This window comes from Oenanthe melanoleuca, chromosome 23 (assembly GCF_029582105.1).
Source record: "Oenanthe melanoleuca isolate GR-GAL-2019-014 chromosome 23, OMel1.0, whole genome shotgun sequence".
NCBI lineage: Eukaryota > Metazoa > Chordata > Aves > Passeriformes > Muscicapidae > Oenanthe > Oenanthe melanoleuca.
In genome coordinates, this window is record NC_079356.1 from 5569658 (window position 1) to 5585521 (window position 15864).

Genomic DNA, 15864 nt, shown 5'->3' on the forward strand with positions numbered 1-15864 from the left:
TTCTCATCTTTATGTGGTGACACTGGAAATGGTTCAGGTGTAAAATGAACCCTTGTGGCTCTCATCATCCAAACAGAATCACCTCACCCTGCCAGGTGCCCTCCACAGCTCCTGCCCCAGCCAAACCACATTTATCCTGTCCCAACCCTGTTACATCCTGTGCCTCCTGCCGGCTTCTTTATGGAGCACAGTTTCAGGGAAGTTTTCTGCTGTGGAACTTTTTTCTTCCTCAGCACAACCCTGACATAAATCACAAATACCCCACTTGGTTCCACTGCTGGGCTCCTCTCTTAATGGCTTGGTCATGCTCTCACTCACCTCCATCTCGAGAGTTCTTTAAACCTAAAACAAAAACGATTAGGCAGGCTTAGGATACAGCAGAGCTTCAAAGGCTTAAACGCTGCCGTTCCCTGCTACCCTGGGAGAGATCAAACACTCGGTGCTGTTGGCCCTGCAGCACAAATCTTGCCCAGCAATCGCGGGATTGGGAGCACGGAGGAGCAGCAGGACGAGATGTGGGGAGGATTAAAATGAATAAATAAATATATGTGTGTGTCTTGGCCCTGCTAAGGGACAATGTGACAGCAATGCCACAGCCTGGAGGGACCTGCGGGGCACTGAAAACACGGGAAGGTTGAAAAGTTTGGGGTGAAAACGACCCAGAATTTGGCACGGTGGTAAAAATGACCCAAAATGAGGGATGATGCTGGAGGCTGAGGCTGAGCACCATCACCCCGGGCTGCCAGGGCATTCCCATCCCCAAATTCCCATCCCGAGGGCTCAAACCTCAGTGGAATTCCTGCAAATGAACCCATGGACCATTTTTTTGTTAAAAAAAAAATAACCCATTTTGGCCAGCTATAACCAAGCAAAAGTGCAGGATACGGCTGTTTTGGGAGGTGCAAAACTAGTTCAGGTTTTTGTTCTTTCTGGGAAAAGCTTAATTAAGGACAGGATGCCACTGTGGAAATGCGGGGATGGACACACACCCCTCTGTCCCATCGATAATAAAAGTGAAGTCCCTGCAGACCCCTGGGGAGGGTTCATCCCTCCAGGAGCCCTCACAGCAGAGACATTTCAGCCTAAAAACTGTTTTTTCCTGAACGAGCGCCGCTCATTTAACATTAAAGCGCGTTTTTATCCTGACGAGTGCCGCTTATTTCACACTAAAACGAGCTTTCCCTAACGGGGCGGTGGGGATTTAACACTAAAACACATTTTTCCCTTAGCGGCCACCGGCCATTTAACACCAAAACACCCTGACGGAGCGGCGATGATTTAACACCAAAATATCTTTTCCCCTGACCGGGCGCCGGCGATTTAACACTAAAACCACCCTTCCTCTGACGGAGCGGCGGTGATTTAAGACAGAAAAGGTTTTTTTTTTCGGCGGCCGAGCCCCTCCTCGCCGCCTGACGCCTCCCCCGCCATGGCGGCTCCGCGGCGCGGGCCCGGCGCGATGGCGGGGCCGGGGCCCGGGCCGGCTCCTCCGCGCCTGGCGCTGCTCCTGGCGCTGCTCGCCGCGCTGCTGGCCGCCAAGTACTACCGGGACATGGAGGCGGCGCGGCAGCAGGTACCGGGTACCGGGGAGCGGGCACGGGGAGAGGCAGGGGCGGGGACGGGCCGAGGGAGGAGGGAAGGAGGGGGAATGGCGGGCGCGGCCGGGCCGGGCTGCGTGAGGGGAGGCGGCGGCGGCCGCGCGGAGGGAGCGGCAGCGGGCGGGAGGCGAAACCGGGCTGAGGGAGCTTTAACCGGGCTGGGAGTGCTTTAACGGGCTAAGGGAGCTTTAACCGGGCTGAGGGAGAGTTTACCGGGCTGAGGGAGCTGTAACCGGGCTGGGAGTGCTTTAACGGGCTAAGGGAGCTTTAACCGGGCTGAGGGAGCTGTAACCGGGCTGGGAGTGCTTTAACGGGCTGAGGGAGCTTTAACCGGGCTGAGGGAGCTTTAACCGGGCTGGGAGTGCTTTAACGGGCTAAGGGAGCTTTAACCGGGCTGAGGGAGAGTTTACCGGGCTGAGGGAGCTGTAACCGCGCTGGGGGAGCTTTATCCGGGCTGGAGAGCTTTAGCCGGGCTGAGGGAGAGTTTACCGGGCTGAGGGAGCTTTAGCCGGGCTGGGGAGCTTTAGCCGGGCTGAGGGAGAGTTTACCGGGCCGAGGGAGCTTTAGCCGGGCTGAGGGAGGCGAAACCGGGTCGAGGAAGCCGTAACCGGATTGAAGGAGGCTTTACCGGGCTGAGGGAGGAGAAACTGGGCTGAGAGAGGCTTAGCCGGGCTGAGAGAGGCTTAGCCGGGCTGGGGGAGCTTTAGCCGGGCTGAGGGAGAGTTTACCGGGCTGAGGGAGCTTTAACCGGGGTGGGGGGAGCCGTAACCGTGCTGAGGGAGAGTTTAACGGGCCGAGGAAGCCGTAGCCAGATTGAAGGCGGCTTTACCGGGCTGAGGGAGCTTTAGCCTGGCTGAAGGAGGCAAAGCCGGGCTGAGGGAGCTTTAACCGTCTGAGGGAGCCTGGTTTACCCCTCTGGCACAAACAGGGAAGTTGTCTTCTTTATAACCCCAGATTAAAAAGAGCATTGAAAAAACCAGCAAGTTCTGGGAGTTTTCTTTGATGTGTTGTCAGAAAGCAAAAGGCCAAGCCCTGATGTCCCTCTCTGCTATTAGACATCGTTTTTGTCATCCCTGTGTCCAGTGCAGCAGGACTGGAGTGTTCTCCATAGGAGCCTTTGTTCCTCCGTTGGGGTTTATCTCCAGCTGGTCCCAGTGCTGGGTAGTCAGTGCAGTTTGGGCCGTGGCTGTGCCTGGACGCTGCCTTTGGGGTGCTTGTGTCCAGCTCCTGCGATCCCACCTCGTGGCTTTGAGCTGTTCCCGTGTCCTGTGGGGCACAGCTGGCTCTCTCCTGCCTCCAGCCACCTTCAGTGAGGGCAAAAATGAGTTTTCCCCACATTCCAGCAATACAAATTTCAACCCCATCCCTCGGGTCTGTGCCTGTGGAGTGCAAAATGAGGAGAGGCTCTGAAAGATCCATCAGCAGAGGCAGTGGAGCATCCCTTCAGGGCTCAGCATACATCCAGGACAGCCTGCCCTGCCCTGCCCTGGGCAGGCTCCTGCTCCCTGCCCTGGCTCCCAGACCAGCAGTGATTGCAGTTCATGACCTGTGTGCCCAGCACAGGTGAGATCTGGAGCTGGGAGAGCTCCTGGAGCCTGGCACGAGGTTGGTGTGACCCTGGCAGATGTGTCACACCTGCAGCCAGGTGCTCAGCAGAGCTGTTTCCAGAGCCAGGGATGCTCATCCCCATCCATTCAGGGAATAAAAGCAGGTTAACTGTGGACAGCCCACAGTGGATTGTCCCTGTGAACAAAAAACTTCATTTTTTCGTGTCCTTGGCCATGTCCTCATCCAGATCTTCGTTTTGAGTTGCAGACTCTCTGTTTCAGTCTGTCAGCCCTGGAACTGCCCTGGAAGACTCTTAAGTGCTTTTGTAGCTGCAGTTGATGGCAGCAAAGCCTTCCAGGCAGCATTAGTGCTGCTTCAGGCTGGCAGGCAGCAGATGGAGAATAAACTGGTTCAGGAGCTCTGGGGCTGGAGGAGGGGCTGCAGGCAGGGATGAACAGCAGGATGCAGAGGGTGTGTGCTGCCAGCTCTGGGCTTTTCAGGGCTGGCAGGGCAGGCTCTGGGTGCTGGGGGGTGTGCCAAGGGCTGGCTGGCACTGGGGACTTTGTCTCACCTGCTCTGTCTCTGCCTCCTCTCACACCAACCTGGAGCTCCAGGCTGTCCCTTTCCCATCACACTGTGGAGTGGAAATGTCTGGAAGCATCCAGAGCCCTTCTGGGGCTGCCTCATCACCTTGGTGAGCCCTGAGGGGGCTCTGCAGAGGCAGAAACTGTGGCACAGGGAAGCAGGGATCCTGTGGAAATCTCTGGAGAGGACTGTGGGTTCTGTGACTCCCTGCTAGATGGCTGAGGGAGCAGGGAGCCAAAATACTCTGTGTGGTTCTGAGGCTGGAGATCTGGAGGGTGTGGATCCCACCACGAATGGAAGCTGCCAGTTCCAAGGGCTCAGCTCAGTCCCTTTGTGCTTTTGGAACGTGGTCCTCACATATGTGGCTGTCTCTGTTTCACTGCACTTCAGTTCATGGCAATCACCACCTGCAGGTGCTCCCAGTGTCTGCAGGTTTAGGACTATCTAACTGGAAAAAGTGAGGAATTTTTCTGGCAGAAGACACTGAACGTGAGCAAATGGTTCAGTTGGAATTACTCAGGCAGATGTAGGTTCAGTGTTCTCATGCCAGCAGTTCCTGGACATGGATCCCTATTGCAAATAGCACCACATCCTGCCAAGAGGTGTTTGTTCATCTTTCCCCTGGATGTGCTGGCAAGAATGGGAATTAACTCCAGAGGGGCCAGAGTGGACTTCTGCAGAGGTTCCAACAAAATCTCACTTGTCTCTTCTCTCCAATCCAGGAGCTGGCTCTGAAGTCCTTGGGGAATGAGGGGCTGTTCCTGTTCTCCTCCCTGGACACAAACAAGGACCTGTACCTGAGCCCAGAGGAGTTCAAGCCCATTGCTGAGAAGCTCACAGGTGGGTTCCTGTCTGCCTTCCAGAGCCCTCCCTGCACAGAGCCAAACATCATGAACTCAGCCTGAATTCACTGAATATTTTATTCACTTGATCGTTTTCTGGGTGCTGGTTTGGGTCTCATTTACATGAGGAGAGGCTGTGGAGCTTTCCTTGTTGTTGGAAAGGCTTAAGCACCAGACATCACTTTGACAAAGTGCAGTTTTTACAAGGTGCAGGATCCCATTGCTGGACTAGCAAAGTACATAAGTTACTTTGTGTGGAGCTTAAAGGGGATTTGGGATGGGTGAATGTAACAAATCCAGCTCAGGCCAAAAGCAGCAGTGAATCACAGTGCTCCATTCAGCCTCTCCTGGATGGGAGATCATCTCTGCAGCCTGTATCAGCACAGAGCAAGTGGCTCTGCTGGTGCCAGGCAGGGAGGAGTGTGGGATGACAATGGACAGTGGGGACACAGACAGGGTTTGCTTGTGCTCTCCTGGACTGGCTCCAGCACGTGCTGGGATGGTTCCAAGGGGCTGGGAGTGTGTCTGGACTTTGCAGTCAGGGAATCATGGAATGGTCTGGGTTGGGAGGGACCTTAAAGTTCATCCAATGCCACCCCTGCCATGGCAGGGACACCTCCCACTGTCCCAGGCTGCTCCCAGCCCTGTCCAGCCTGGCCTGGGACACTGCCAGGGATCCTGGGGCAGCCACAGCTGCTCTGGGCACCTGTGCCAGGGCCTTACACCCTCACAGGGAACAATTCCTGCCCAAGATCCAACCCAAACCCACCCTCTCCCACTTTAAAGCCGTTGAGTTGGTCCCCTTCCTCTTTAGTACTGAGCTGGGGATGGGTCTGAGTTCTAAGAAAACAGCTGGGAAACTCCCAGTGCTCCTGGATTTGCCAGGATAAATGTTCAATCACTTCACAGTTGCTAAAAGGGGAGGGAGGAAAAGCAGCTGCTTGAATTCCTGTCCTTTTGTGCAGGGGTTGCTCCAGGCTCAGAGTCTGAAGAGGAGGAGACACTGGATCCCAACGGGGAGACTTTGTCCATCGTGGCCAAATTCCAGCCCTTGGTGATGGAAACAATGACCAAGAGCAAGGATGGTTTCCTGGGAGTAGGTGTCCTGCAGGCCCCAAATTCTGGGATAAACACACTTGGTGGGCTGGGAAGGGCCCCAGGAGGGATTGGGAGGGGGACATGCTCCTGCTGAGTCCCTGGGATTGGCTGTGCAGGCCCTCGTGCCTCCCTCAGCATTTCAGGGTCTCAGTGCACTCAGAGCTGTGGTTTAAGCACCTTGCTGGGAGTGGGAGCAGGAATCAGAGCTGGCTCTGCCTCACTGAGTGCAGAAGCAGTGGTGTTACGTGGTGTGCTCCCCTCTCCTCTCTTACTCACATTCTTGAGGGCTGACAGAATGTTTTGGTGGAGTAAGAAGAATTTGGGATGTGATTTTTCCCAAGCCTCCCTGCATCCATGACATCACTGCACATTGGCAGACTCCACTCTGGGCTCTGACAGCATCTTTTGTTCACAGATTTCTCACGTGGCTCTGTCTGGGCTGAGGAACTGGACAGCCCCAGCAGCCCCTATGAGTGTCCTGCTGGCCAGGCAGTTCAAAGCCTTCCTGCCCCCAAAGAATAATCTGGAACTTGGGGATCCGTGGTGGATAATTCCCAGTGAGCTGAACATCTTCACTGGGTATCTCTCCAACAACAGGTTTTACCCTCCACCTCCCAAGGGCAAAGAGGTGAGATCTGAAACTCAGGTTTTATGTGTATCCCTGGATTTTCTAGGGAAGCAGGAATTCTGTAGTGCAGAGCAGGAGCCTAAACTGGGGGTAAAACTGAGAGCAGGCAAAAGCTCTGGGTGTCTGTGGCAGCCAGGTGAGGCTGACTTGAGTGACTTCATCTTTGCTAATTGTGAGGGATTTGGGGATAGTTGGAAAAAGGACTCAGAAGGGACCTGTGTGGTCATTCCTGGTGAATGTGAGGGGTACAGGTGAGCCTTTGGGTGCCAGGTGGGGCTCTGTGTGTGCTCTGCCTGCCTGTGCATCCCCTGCCCTGGCTGCTGGGGTCACAGATTGCACTGCCCCCCTTCCAAGGCTGCAGCACTGGTGGAGGCAGCCTTGCACACCAGTGTGCTGTTCTGCTGGAAAGCTGCAGAATCCATGGATGGATTTATTGTGGCAGCAGTGCCTTGCTTTGTGTCCTTGCTGTGTGATTAGATCTGTCTCTGAGCTGGGTGTTAAATCACAGCCATCCTCTCACCTTCCTGCCCAGCTGGGGGGTCACTTTGGAGCTGTGTGGAGGAACAATTCTCATTCTTGCCCTCCCAATTCCTGCCCCAGGTGATCATCCACAAGCTGCTGAGCATGTTCCACCCCCGGCCCTTCGTCAGGACGCGCTTCGCCCCGCAGGGAGCCGTGGCCTGCATCCAGGCCAGCAGCAGCTTCTACTACAGCATAGCATTCAGGTAGCCAGGGCTGGGGAGCCCTGAGCCTGCCCTGGGGCTGGGGACACCCCTGAGCCTGTCCTGGGGCTGGGGACACCCCTGAGCCTGCCCTGGGGGAGCCCTGAGCCTGCCCTGGGACTGGGGACACCCCTGAGCCTGCCCTGGGGACAGCCCTGAGCCTGCCCTGGGGCTGGGGACACCCCTGAGCCTGCCCTGGGGACAGCCCTGAGCCTGCCCTGGGACTGGGGACACCCCTGAGCCTGCCCTGGGGGCTGGGGACACCCCTGAGCCTGCCCTGGGGACAGCCCTGAGCCTGCCTGGGGGCTGGGGACACCCCTGAGCCTGCCCTGGGGGCTGGGGACAGCCCTGAGCCTGCCTGGGGGCTGGGGGAGCCCTGAGCCTGCCCTGGGGGAGCCCTGAGCCTGCCCTGGGACTGGGGACAGCCCTGAGCCTGCCCTGGGGGCTGGGGGAGCCCTGAGCCTGCCCTGGGGGAGCCCTGAGCCTGCCCTGGGACTGGGGGAGCCCTGAGCCTGCCTGGGGGCTGGGGACACCCCTGAGCCTGCCCTGGGGGAGCCCTGAGCCTGGCCCTGGGACTGGGGGAGCCCTGAGCCTGCCCTGGGGCTGGGGGAGCCCTGAGCCTGTCTGGGGGCTGGGGGAGCCCTGAGCCTGCCTGGGGGCTGGGGGAGCCCTGAGCCTGCCCTGGGGGCTGGGGACAGCCCTGAGCCTGCCCTGGGACTGGGGACACCCCTGAGCCTGCCTGGGGGAGCCCTGAGCCTGGCCCTGGGACTGGGGGAGCCCTGAGCCTGCCTGGGGGAGTCCTGAGCCTGCCCTGGGGGCTGGGGACAGCCCTGAGCCTGCCCTGGGGGAGCCCTGAGCCTGGCCCTGGGACTGGGGGAGCCCTGAGCCTGCCTGGGGGAGTCCTGAGCCTGCCCTGGGGGCTGGGGACAGCCCTGAGCCTGCCCTGGGGCTGGGGGAGCCCTGAGCCTGCCTGGGGGAGTCCTGAGCCTGCCCTGGGGGCTGGGGACAGCCCTGAGCCTGGCCCTGGGGGAGCCCTGAGCCTGCCCTGGGGACAGCCCTGAGCCTGGCCCTGGGGGAGCCCTGAGCCTGCCCTGGGGCTGGGGACAGCCCTGAGCCTGCCCTGGGGGCTGGGGGAGCCCTGAGCCTGGCCCTGGGACTGGGGACAGCCCTGAGCCTGCTCTGGGGGCTGGGGACAGCCCTGAGCCTGGCCCTGGGGGCTGGGGGAGTCCTGAGCCTGCCCTGGGACTGGGGGAGTCCTGAGCCTGCCCTGGGGCTGGGGAGCCCTGGCACAGGCACAGGGGGTGTGCAGGGTGTTCCCAGGGACACCAGGGCTGGGAGGGAAGGGAGGGTGGGTCAAGCCAAAGGTGCTGCCAGTGTCACTGTGTCCTCATGCAGGACATCACCCTGGTTGGAAGGGGAGAATCTGGCTAGCAAGAATTAGGTTAATCAGGGGGTGGAGCCCACAGAAATGTTTTACTGGGAGTGTTACACACAGTTTTGATGTGTCTGATCAGGCTGGAGGGATCTTGTTCTGTCCCTGTGTTTCCAGTTCCATCCTTGCTGGGTCCCAGTTCCAGAAGCCATGGAGACTGGAGATGCTCCTGACCCAGGGCATCTGTTCCAGTCTTTCACCCTCTGCATTGTGTGACATGAAAAGCTTTCTAAGCTCCACTCTCTTGCCCAGTTTAGGTTATAATCTCAGTGCCTGGAGACAGCTTTTCCCTGCTGTCAGCTGCAGGGCAGGACCCCAGCTGATGGCTCCTCTCTCCTTGCAGGATCCACGCTGAATTCCAGCTGAACGAGCCACCAAACTTCCCCTTCTGGTTTTCCCCGGGGCAGTTCACAGGTTACATTGTCCTGTCCAAGGACTCTTCCCACGTCAGGGACTTCAGGCTCTTTGTTCCTAACAACAGGTACAGCTCATCCCTCTCATTTCTTGGAAAATCTGAGCGATCTTAGCTCTGCAGTTGTCTGTAAATGCATTTCTGCATCTCTGAGGATCCCATCACTCCCCAGTAACTCCCAGTAACTGGGAGGATGGGGAGGGACAGGCAGGGTGTGGCAGCTCTGGCAGCCCCAGTGCCTGGCTCCAAGCACTGGAGTTCAGCAGGGCTTGATGCTCCTCCAACAGATTTTTCCTTGGAGTCTCACAGGTTAAGGTGTTGTGTGCAGAGCTTTGCAGCAGCTCGTTCCTGCTCTCTGGCAAGGAGCTGCAAGTGTTTCAGGGGGAAGAAGCTTCAAATCTCTTTGCCCATGACAGGAATGAAAATTCCATTACAACGTTACCCTGGTGACTCAACCCTAGTGGCTCTGTCAGCACATTCCTTACAGCCAGCAGACACTCTGGGCCCTGCCAGCAGCCTTTTGCTTCCAAAAAACCACTTTTAAAAGTTCAGCAGGATCAGAATGTGTGAGTGGAGTGCTGGGAAGGAGGGAGCTGAGCCATCTCTGTCTGCTGTGCTTTGGCAGAGCTCAGAGGTGCTGAGTGGGTGCCTGGGCCCTGGGAGCACAGAGATCTGCAGAGGGCTCAGTGCTCACCTGCAGGAGGATGCTGCCATTGGTTTGGGGTGACTCTGGGTTCCCTGCAGGTCCCTGAACGTGGACATGGAGTGGCTGTACGGGGCCAGCGAGAGCAGCAACATGGAAGTGGACATTGGATACCTGCCCCAGGTCTGTGCCTCTCCCAAGGCTCCACACCTGGCCAGCTTCTCCTGGGTTTGTGCTGCCACAGCCCTGAGCTGTGCAACCTCTGAGATCCCCATTCCTCAGGGCTTTCTCTTGATCATTTCAGTGCAACAGGAGAATTGCCATTTATCTGTGTCTGTGCCCTGCTCCTCTGATATTTTCCTTTTAATCTCAGTGTGGGTTGAATCCTTATCTTGGAGACTTTTTTCTTTTTTTAAAACATTGCCTACCAGGCAGGAGGGAAGATGAGGAGCTGAGCCCAGAGCAGAGTATGAGCAACAGTGGGTCTGGATTTAGAAACTGCATGAGGTTATTCCCTGTTTTGTGGTAATCCCAGCTCTTGGAACAAACCTAAGGCAGAATTCTGCATGCCTGAATTCAACAGGCCCATTTTCTCCTAAACTAGAGTCGTGTGTTTATTGTTAATTGACAAAAGTCAGGAAAGCAGATTTAGCAGAATCATTTCGGGACACAAACCACAGGGAAGCTCCTGGGCAGCTTTTCCTGCTGCTCCCTCTCGTGGCTTCCCAGGGCTGAGCTGCTGACAGGAGCCAGAGCTGCCAGTTAGCCCTGCAGATGGTAATGATGGAAAGGTTCTGGTGTCCCACAGTCAGTAATTCCACTGGGAAGGTGGAAACATGGAATCTGCATTTCCAGTCCAGTGAGCACTGGGGGAAGGGAAATTCCTTTCCTGGCGTTTCAGTGGTAAAGCACAGCTCCAGGAGGTGGGGGATCAGGCTGTATGTTCACTGGGAGCTGCAGTGTGTTCTGTGGGATCTGAGTGCTGGAGGGGTTCCAGGCCAGCCTGTCCCTGCAGATGGAGCTGGAATCCACAGGGCCCTCGGTGCCCAGCGTGATCCACGACGAGAACGGGAACGTCCTGCACAGCAGGGACCCCTCAGGGGAGCCCATCCACTTCGTGTTTGAGGAGATCAGCTGGCAGCAGGAGATCCCCTGGCAGGAGGCAGCCCACAGGCTGGAGGTGGCCATGTACCCATTTAAGAAGGTGAGGAAGGGGCTGGGCTCTCCTTGGCTCATTCATTTGGGGTAGATTTGTCCTGGCACATTGATTTGTCCTCACTGAGCCAGCAGTGCCCAGGCCACAGGCTGAGCAGCACCCAGGGCACTGGGGGGTGTCCCAGGGGGTTTGGGGTCACCCAGCAGCACAGCCTCCATGTCAGCTGTCCCCAGGGTTGCAGTGTGGCTGTAGGCTCATCATTCCTGCCTCCTGTCAGTGGCTGCTGCTGGGGTTTTGGAGCAGGCAGGTCACTGTGCTGCTTACAGATGGTTTTTCCTCTGGCATTAACTTCTACAGCAGCCAGGACCAAGCTTTCCTTATCAGCAGAGAGCACACCATGTGCCTGTGCCTCTGCAGCCTGCAGCCAGACACAGATTTATAGCTCTGGGTCACCCAAGCTATTTAACATGGCAGCAGGCTGGGAGCAGATGGCTCCTGCCTGTCACTGCTTCCTTGGCTGAAGGGACACGTTTTGGTGGCTGCCTCCTTGTGCCTGAGCTTACAAATGTCCCTTCAGGCTGCCAAGATGTTCTTGTCAGCTCCTGCCATTTGAGTGATTGGAGCAGGCTCTGTGCAGGCTCCTCACTGCCACTTCTCAGGCTGCTCAGGAGCTTTTGCAATCAATATCTCAAGTTCAGGTTTCCCAGGAGCTGAGGTGGGGCTGCAGCCAGCCTGGTGCAGATGTTCTCTGCAGTGTGGAACATCAGGGCTCTGCAGGAGCAGGACAGAGGGGCCACAGCCTCCCCAGGAGGTGGAGCTGTCCCTGGGGACACCAGCACAGTTGTCACTTGTTTAAATCTGCAGGTCCTACAGATTGAGCTCTGTGTGTGTCACCCCTGGGCCTGGTTCTTTCAGAGCTGCTCCTGTTGGAGCTGGGCTGTTCTGTGCCTGTTCCTCACCCTGTCCCTCTGCCCCCAGATCTCCTACCTGCCCTTCACAGAGGCCTTTGAGAGAGCACAAGCAGAGAAGAAGCTGGTGCACTCCATCCTGCTCTGGGGTGCCCTGGATGACCAGTCCTGCTGAGGTGAGGAGAGCTGGGGGTCAGGAGCCAGCAGTGAACCTTGTGTCACTTGTTTTGGCTCTGGAGGTGCTGAACAGACAAAGGCTGGGAGGGGGGAGTTACTGATGGGAGCTGAGAGGGGGGAACTGGGAGCTGGGAGTGGGGAACTGGGAGCTAGGAGTGGGGAATTAGTGGTGTGAGCTCACCAGATCTCTCTGAGACTTTGTCAAGATGAAGACATGGCTCTGGTCTTTCCCTTTCCTGTTGCCTGCTGGGGGAGAGGCAGCAGTGGCAGGAAAAGGGGCACTGCTGTCTCTCCTTGGGGCTGTCCTGCTGTGCAGCTTTTCCCCCCCAGTGCCTGAGAGCCTCTGTGCCACACTGGGCAGGAGGGATGGGTGGGAGGGGAGGGGTCTGTGCAGTCCTGTCTGCCCTAAAACCCTCAGCACTGGGCTGTGCTGGGCATGGACAGCACCTGGCTTCTCCTGAGCCCAGCCTGGGCTCTGCTGAGTGCTCTCTGAGCCATGGAAGAGCCCAGTGGGGAGGCTGGGGGGAGCCCAGGTGGCACAGCACAGTGACAGTGACCCAGGACAGCAGCAAAGGCTCCTGTCCCCCCCCTGCAGGTTCGGGGCGAACTCTCCGGGAAACCGTCCTGGAAAGTTCGCCCGTCCTCGCCCTGCTGAACCAGAGCTTCATCAGCAGCTGGTCCCTGGTGAAGGAGCTGGAGGAGCTGCAGGTGAGGCTCACACTCTGCTGGGGTGCCAGGGGTGCCAGGGGCAGGGGTTTGTTCCAAGGGCTGTCCTGCCCAGCACACAGCAGATGGAGGCAGGATGAGATGGCACAGTGACCCCTTGGCTCTGTCCTGCTGCCAGCTCTGAAGCTAAACCAGATGCTTCTCTGTGAGGCAGCCCTGGTGCCATCAGCCAGCTGACTCCCTGCAGCCCAGGGGACAGACAAAGAACCAAAGAACCAAAGAGCTGTCTGAACCCTGAGGCTCCTGACTGAGCCTTCCCCCAGTTCTGAGCCTGTGCTCAGCTGGGATCAGTCACTGAGCTGGAGACTCTGGGAAAGGCTGGGATCAGACACTTGGTGTGCCTGTGATGGGATGATTTTATTGTCTGGGGAGAAAATCTGCAGCTGAAATGAGAGAGGAGCCTGAAAGGGAATGGGAAAGCAGCCTGAGAAAAGGTACCAGCTACCAACACACTGCCAAGCATCTCTCTGCTCCCTCCCTCGTGTCCTGTGTGCTCTCCCTGTGCCACTCTGCCACTCTGGGGTGTGTAAGGGTGTGGTTTTGGCATCTTCCTGCAGAGCAACAGAGAGAATGAGTTCTACAGCAAGCTGGCCAAGCTGCACCTGGAGAAATACAACTTCCCTGTGGAGATGATCATCTGCCTCCCCAACGGCACGGTGGTAGGGCTGGGCTCCTGCCCATGGGATTCTCTGCCCCCTGAGCCTTTGTCCCCCCACCCAGAATCTGAAACAAATGGATTTTTATTCAGAGAGAGCAGCAGCAGCTCTGAGCAGGGGCAGAACAGGCTTGAGCCAAGTGGGATTCCTCACTGTCCCTGAGCTTTGGGAAGCCTCTGTAGCTTTGTTTCCTGCCCCATGGCCCTTTGTGCTCCTGCTCTGAAGGAAATCTGCTCAGCACCTTCCAGCACACAGCCCCTGGATGTGGGGAGCAGTTCCTGGTTTTCAGTGTGGTGTGTCTGTGCCAGACAGCAGCTGTCACTCCTGCAGGGTCCCCTCGCTGTCCCCATGGGTTGGGGACTGTGACAAACCCCAGCAGCCACAATGGGTCATGTCCCCTTTCCCAGCTCTGTGGGAAGTGTGGGAGGCTCAGGTTTTTCAGCCCCCCCAGGCTCCACCTCCCCAGCTCTTGCTCACACACAATCTGAGCCTCCAGGATTTTCCCCAAACCACCTTCATCTTCTTCTTAACCTAAGCAAAGGTCAGCACCCCTGGGGGAAGATCACACATTTTTTCTCTTGACTCTGAAATTCAGACCTGAATTAGCATTTGCAAAGAATTGGATATTGTGTAAGGGCTGTTCAGCCTTGGCACCTCTGTCCTGGCTGCAGGCCACGGCAGCAGGTGGGGAATTGTTCTGACCCTTACAAGTCTCCTCTCATCTCTCCTCTTTGCCAGATTCACCATATCAATGCCAACTATTTCCTGGACATTACTTCTATGAAGCCTGAAGATGTTGAAAGCAGCATTTTCAGTTTCTCAAGCAATTTTGAAGACCCTTCAACAGCAACTTACCTCCAGTTCCTGAAGGAAGGGCTGCAGAGAGCACAGCCATACCTGCAGCCCTAAACCAGGCACCTGGATGCCCCACTGAGATGGCCAAAGACTTCAGAGATCTATTTTGGATACAGCAAACCCTCCTCCTCTCCCTGGCACACTTTGCTGAGCTGCAGGCAGTCCCAGTGCTCTGGATCCTGGTTTGGGGCTGAGCTCCAGGTTCCAGTTGACACACCCTGTCCTTCTTCAGTTCAGGCACATTGTCACAGGAGTGAAAATACTTGAATCCATTCCTAGGGCACAGCCTGGCCCTGCCAGCCACCCTCCTTTCCCTGCAGCTCCTGTTGGGACTGGTGTGAGCCCAGCAGTGCTGCTGTGACACAGGACAGAGCAGCAGCTCCTGCTCCAGCTGGGGCAGCTCTGGGGCCTGCTGGCAGTGACAGACTGTGAGAGGACACTGCAGTGACAGTCTGTGTGGGGACACTGGCAGTGACAGTCTGGGGACACTGCAGTGACAGTCTGTGTGGGGACAGTGACAGTCTGTGTGACAGGGCTGTGGCAGCCCTGAGCTGAGGGGACTCTGAGCAGTGCCCTGTGTGACCTCACCCCCTCAGGGTACTGCCAAGCCTGGCTGTGCCCCTCGGGGTGGCACAGGGACACCAGCAGCTCAGCTGTGGTGCAGCTCAGGCTCTGAGAGCCCCAGTGTCCCACCCACCCTCCATCCCTGGGAGCTCCTCCTGCAGCTGCTGCTCTGTCCCGTTGGCTTTGAGCTTCCAGGTCCTGCAGGGTGAGGAGCCATGAAGTTCCCTCTCGCCTGGGTGAGACCTGGCCAGTTCTAAAAGCCAGAAGTACAGAAAGATATTTTCAGGAATTTTTTCCAAAGAGGCTGTTCAGACATGAAGCCATTATCCCTTAGATGAAGCCACCCTGAGCAGTTGCTCTGCTCTGTGCCTGGATAGAGTGAGCATCACTTTTTAACTGGAGAAGGAAAGGTTCGAGAAACAGGTTTGAAGGCAAATTCCTGCAGCAATGTGGGGACACGAAGCATCTCCAGTAGCTCCTGCAGCCAGCCCTGGCTGGTGATGTTTTTTCTGCTCTCTGAAGCACAATTTTGTTGGACCAAATCAAATTAAGGGAAAAGCTTTTTTTTTTTTTTTTTTTTGGACCAGGTATTTTCATTCGTGGGAGGAGCCTGGGGGTGGCAATGTGGCAATTCCCCTGTCCCCACCTGAGCCTGGAGACTGAGCTAAGCTCTCCCCTGGGCCAAGCCAGTGTCGCTTCACTAATTGCTGCAGTGAGATTAATGAATGGCCCCGGGATGTCTCTCAGAGTTGGCTTTGTAACTATGCATTAGCTCTGCACTTCTCCCACCCCAGTGGGACAGTTTGGGGTCCCGGGCAGCGCTGGACACCGTTCCTGTCACCCCTTTAGGGACCTCGATCCCTTGGGTCTCATGAGCTCCCTGCAGTCCAGGGGAAGGGGCAGAGTCTGCGCAGGGAGCCCGGAATCCGCCCGTGTCCCTCTGTCCGCGTTAACCTGCCGGGCTGCTGTCACTGCCGTGTCACCGCTGTGTCCCTGTCCCCGTGTCCCCGTCCCCCGGTGTCGCGGGGCTCTGAGCCGCCCCGCTCCGTGCCGAGCGCTGCTGTCGCTGCCCCGGGAGCGGCTCCTCCCGCGCCTTGTGACGCCCTGGCCCCAAAGCCGCGCGGGCCCGGGCCGATGTCGGCCGGGAGGGGCGGCGGAGCGGCCCCGGTAACAGCGCTCGGTAAAACCATCCGGTAAAACCGCTCGGTAAAACCATCCTGCACCCCCAGCTCGGCTCCGCTCTCCTTCCTCCGCCGGGGCTGCGGGGGGGTCCGAGGGGGGCGGGACCAGGTGACGTCGACACGGTGACGTGTA

General features: G+C 57.5%; 1 protein-coding gene across 1 annotated transcript; it reads left to right on the forward strand.

Moving 5' to 3' along the window:
• The first annotated feature begins 1397 nt into the window (after positions 1-1397).
• Positions 1398-15778, forward strand: SELENON (selenoprotein N). The gene is made up of 12 exons (XM_056508936.1): positions 1398-1573; positions 4454-4571; positions 5539-5669; positions 6087-6299; positions 6900-7024; positions 8797-8934; positions 9610-9691; positions 10524-10712; positions 11643-11748; positions 12345-12457; positions 13033-13134; positions 13870-15778. The coding sequence occupies exons 1-12, from the start codon at positions 1430-1432 to the stop codon at positions 14038-14040; spliced, it is 1632 nt and encodes a 543-aa protein (XP_056364911.1). The 5' UTR covers positions 1398-1429; the 3' UTR covers positions 14041-15778.
• The last annotated feature ends 86 nt before the right edge of the window (positions 15779-15864 follow it).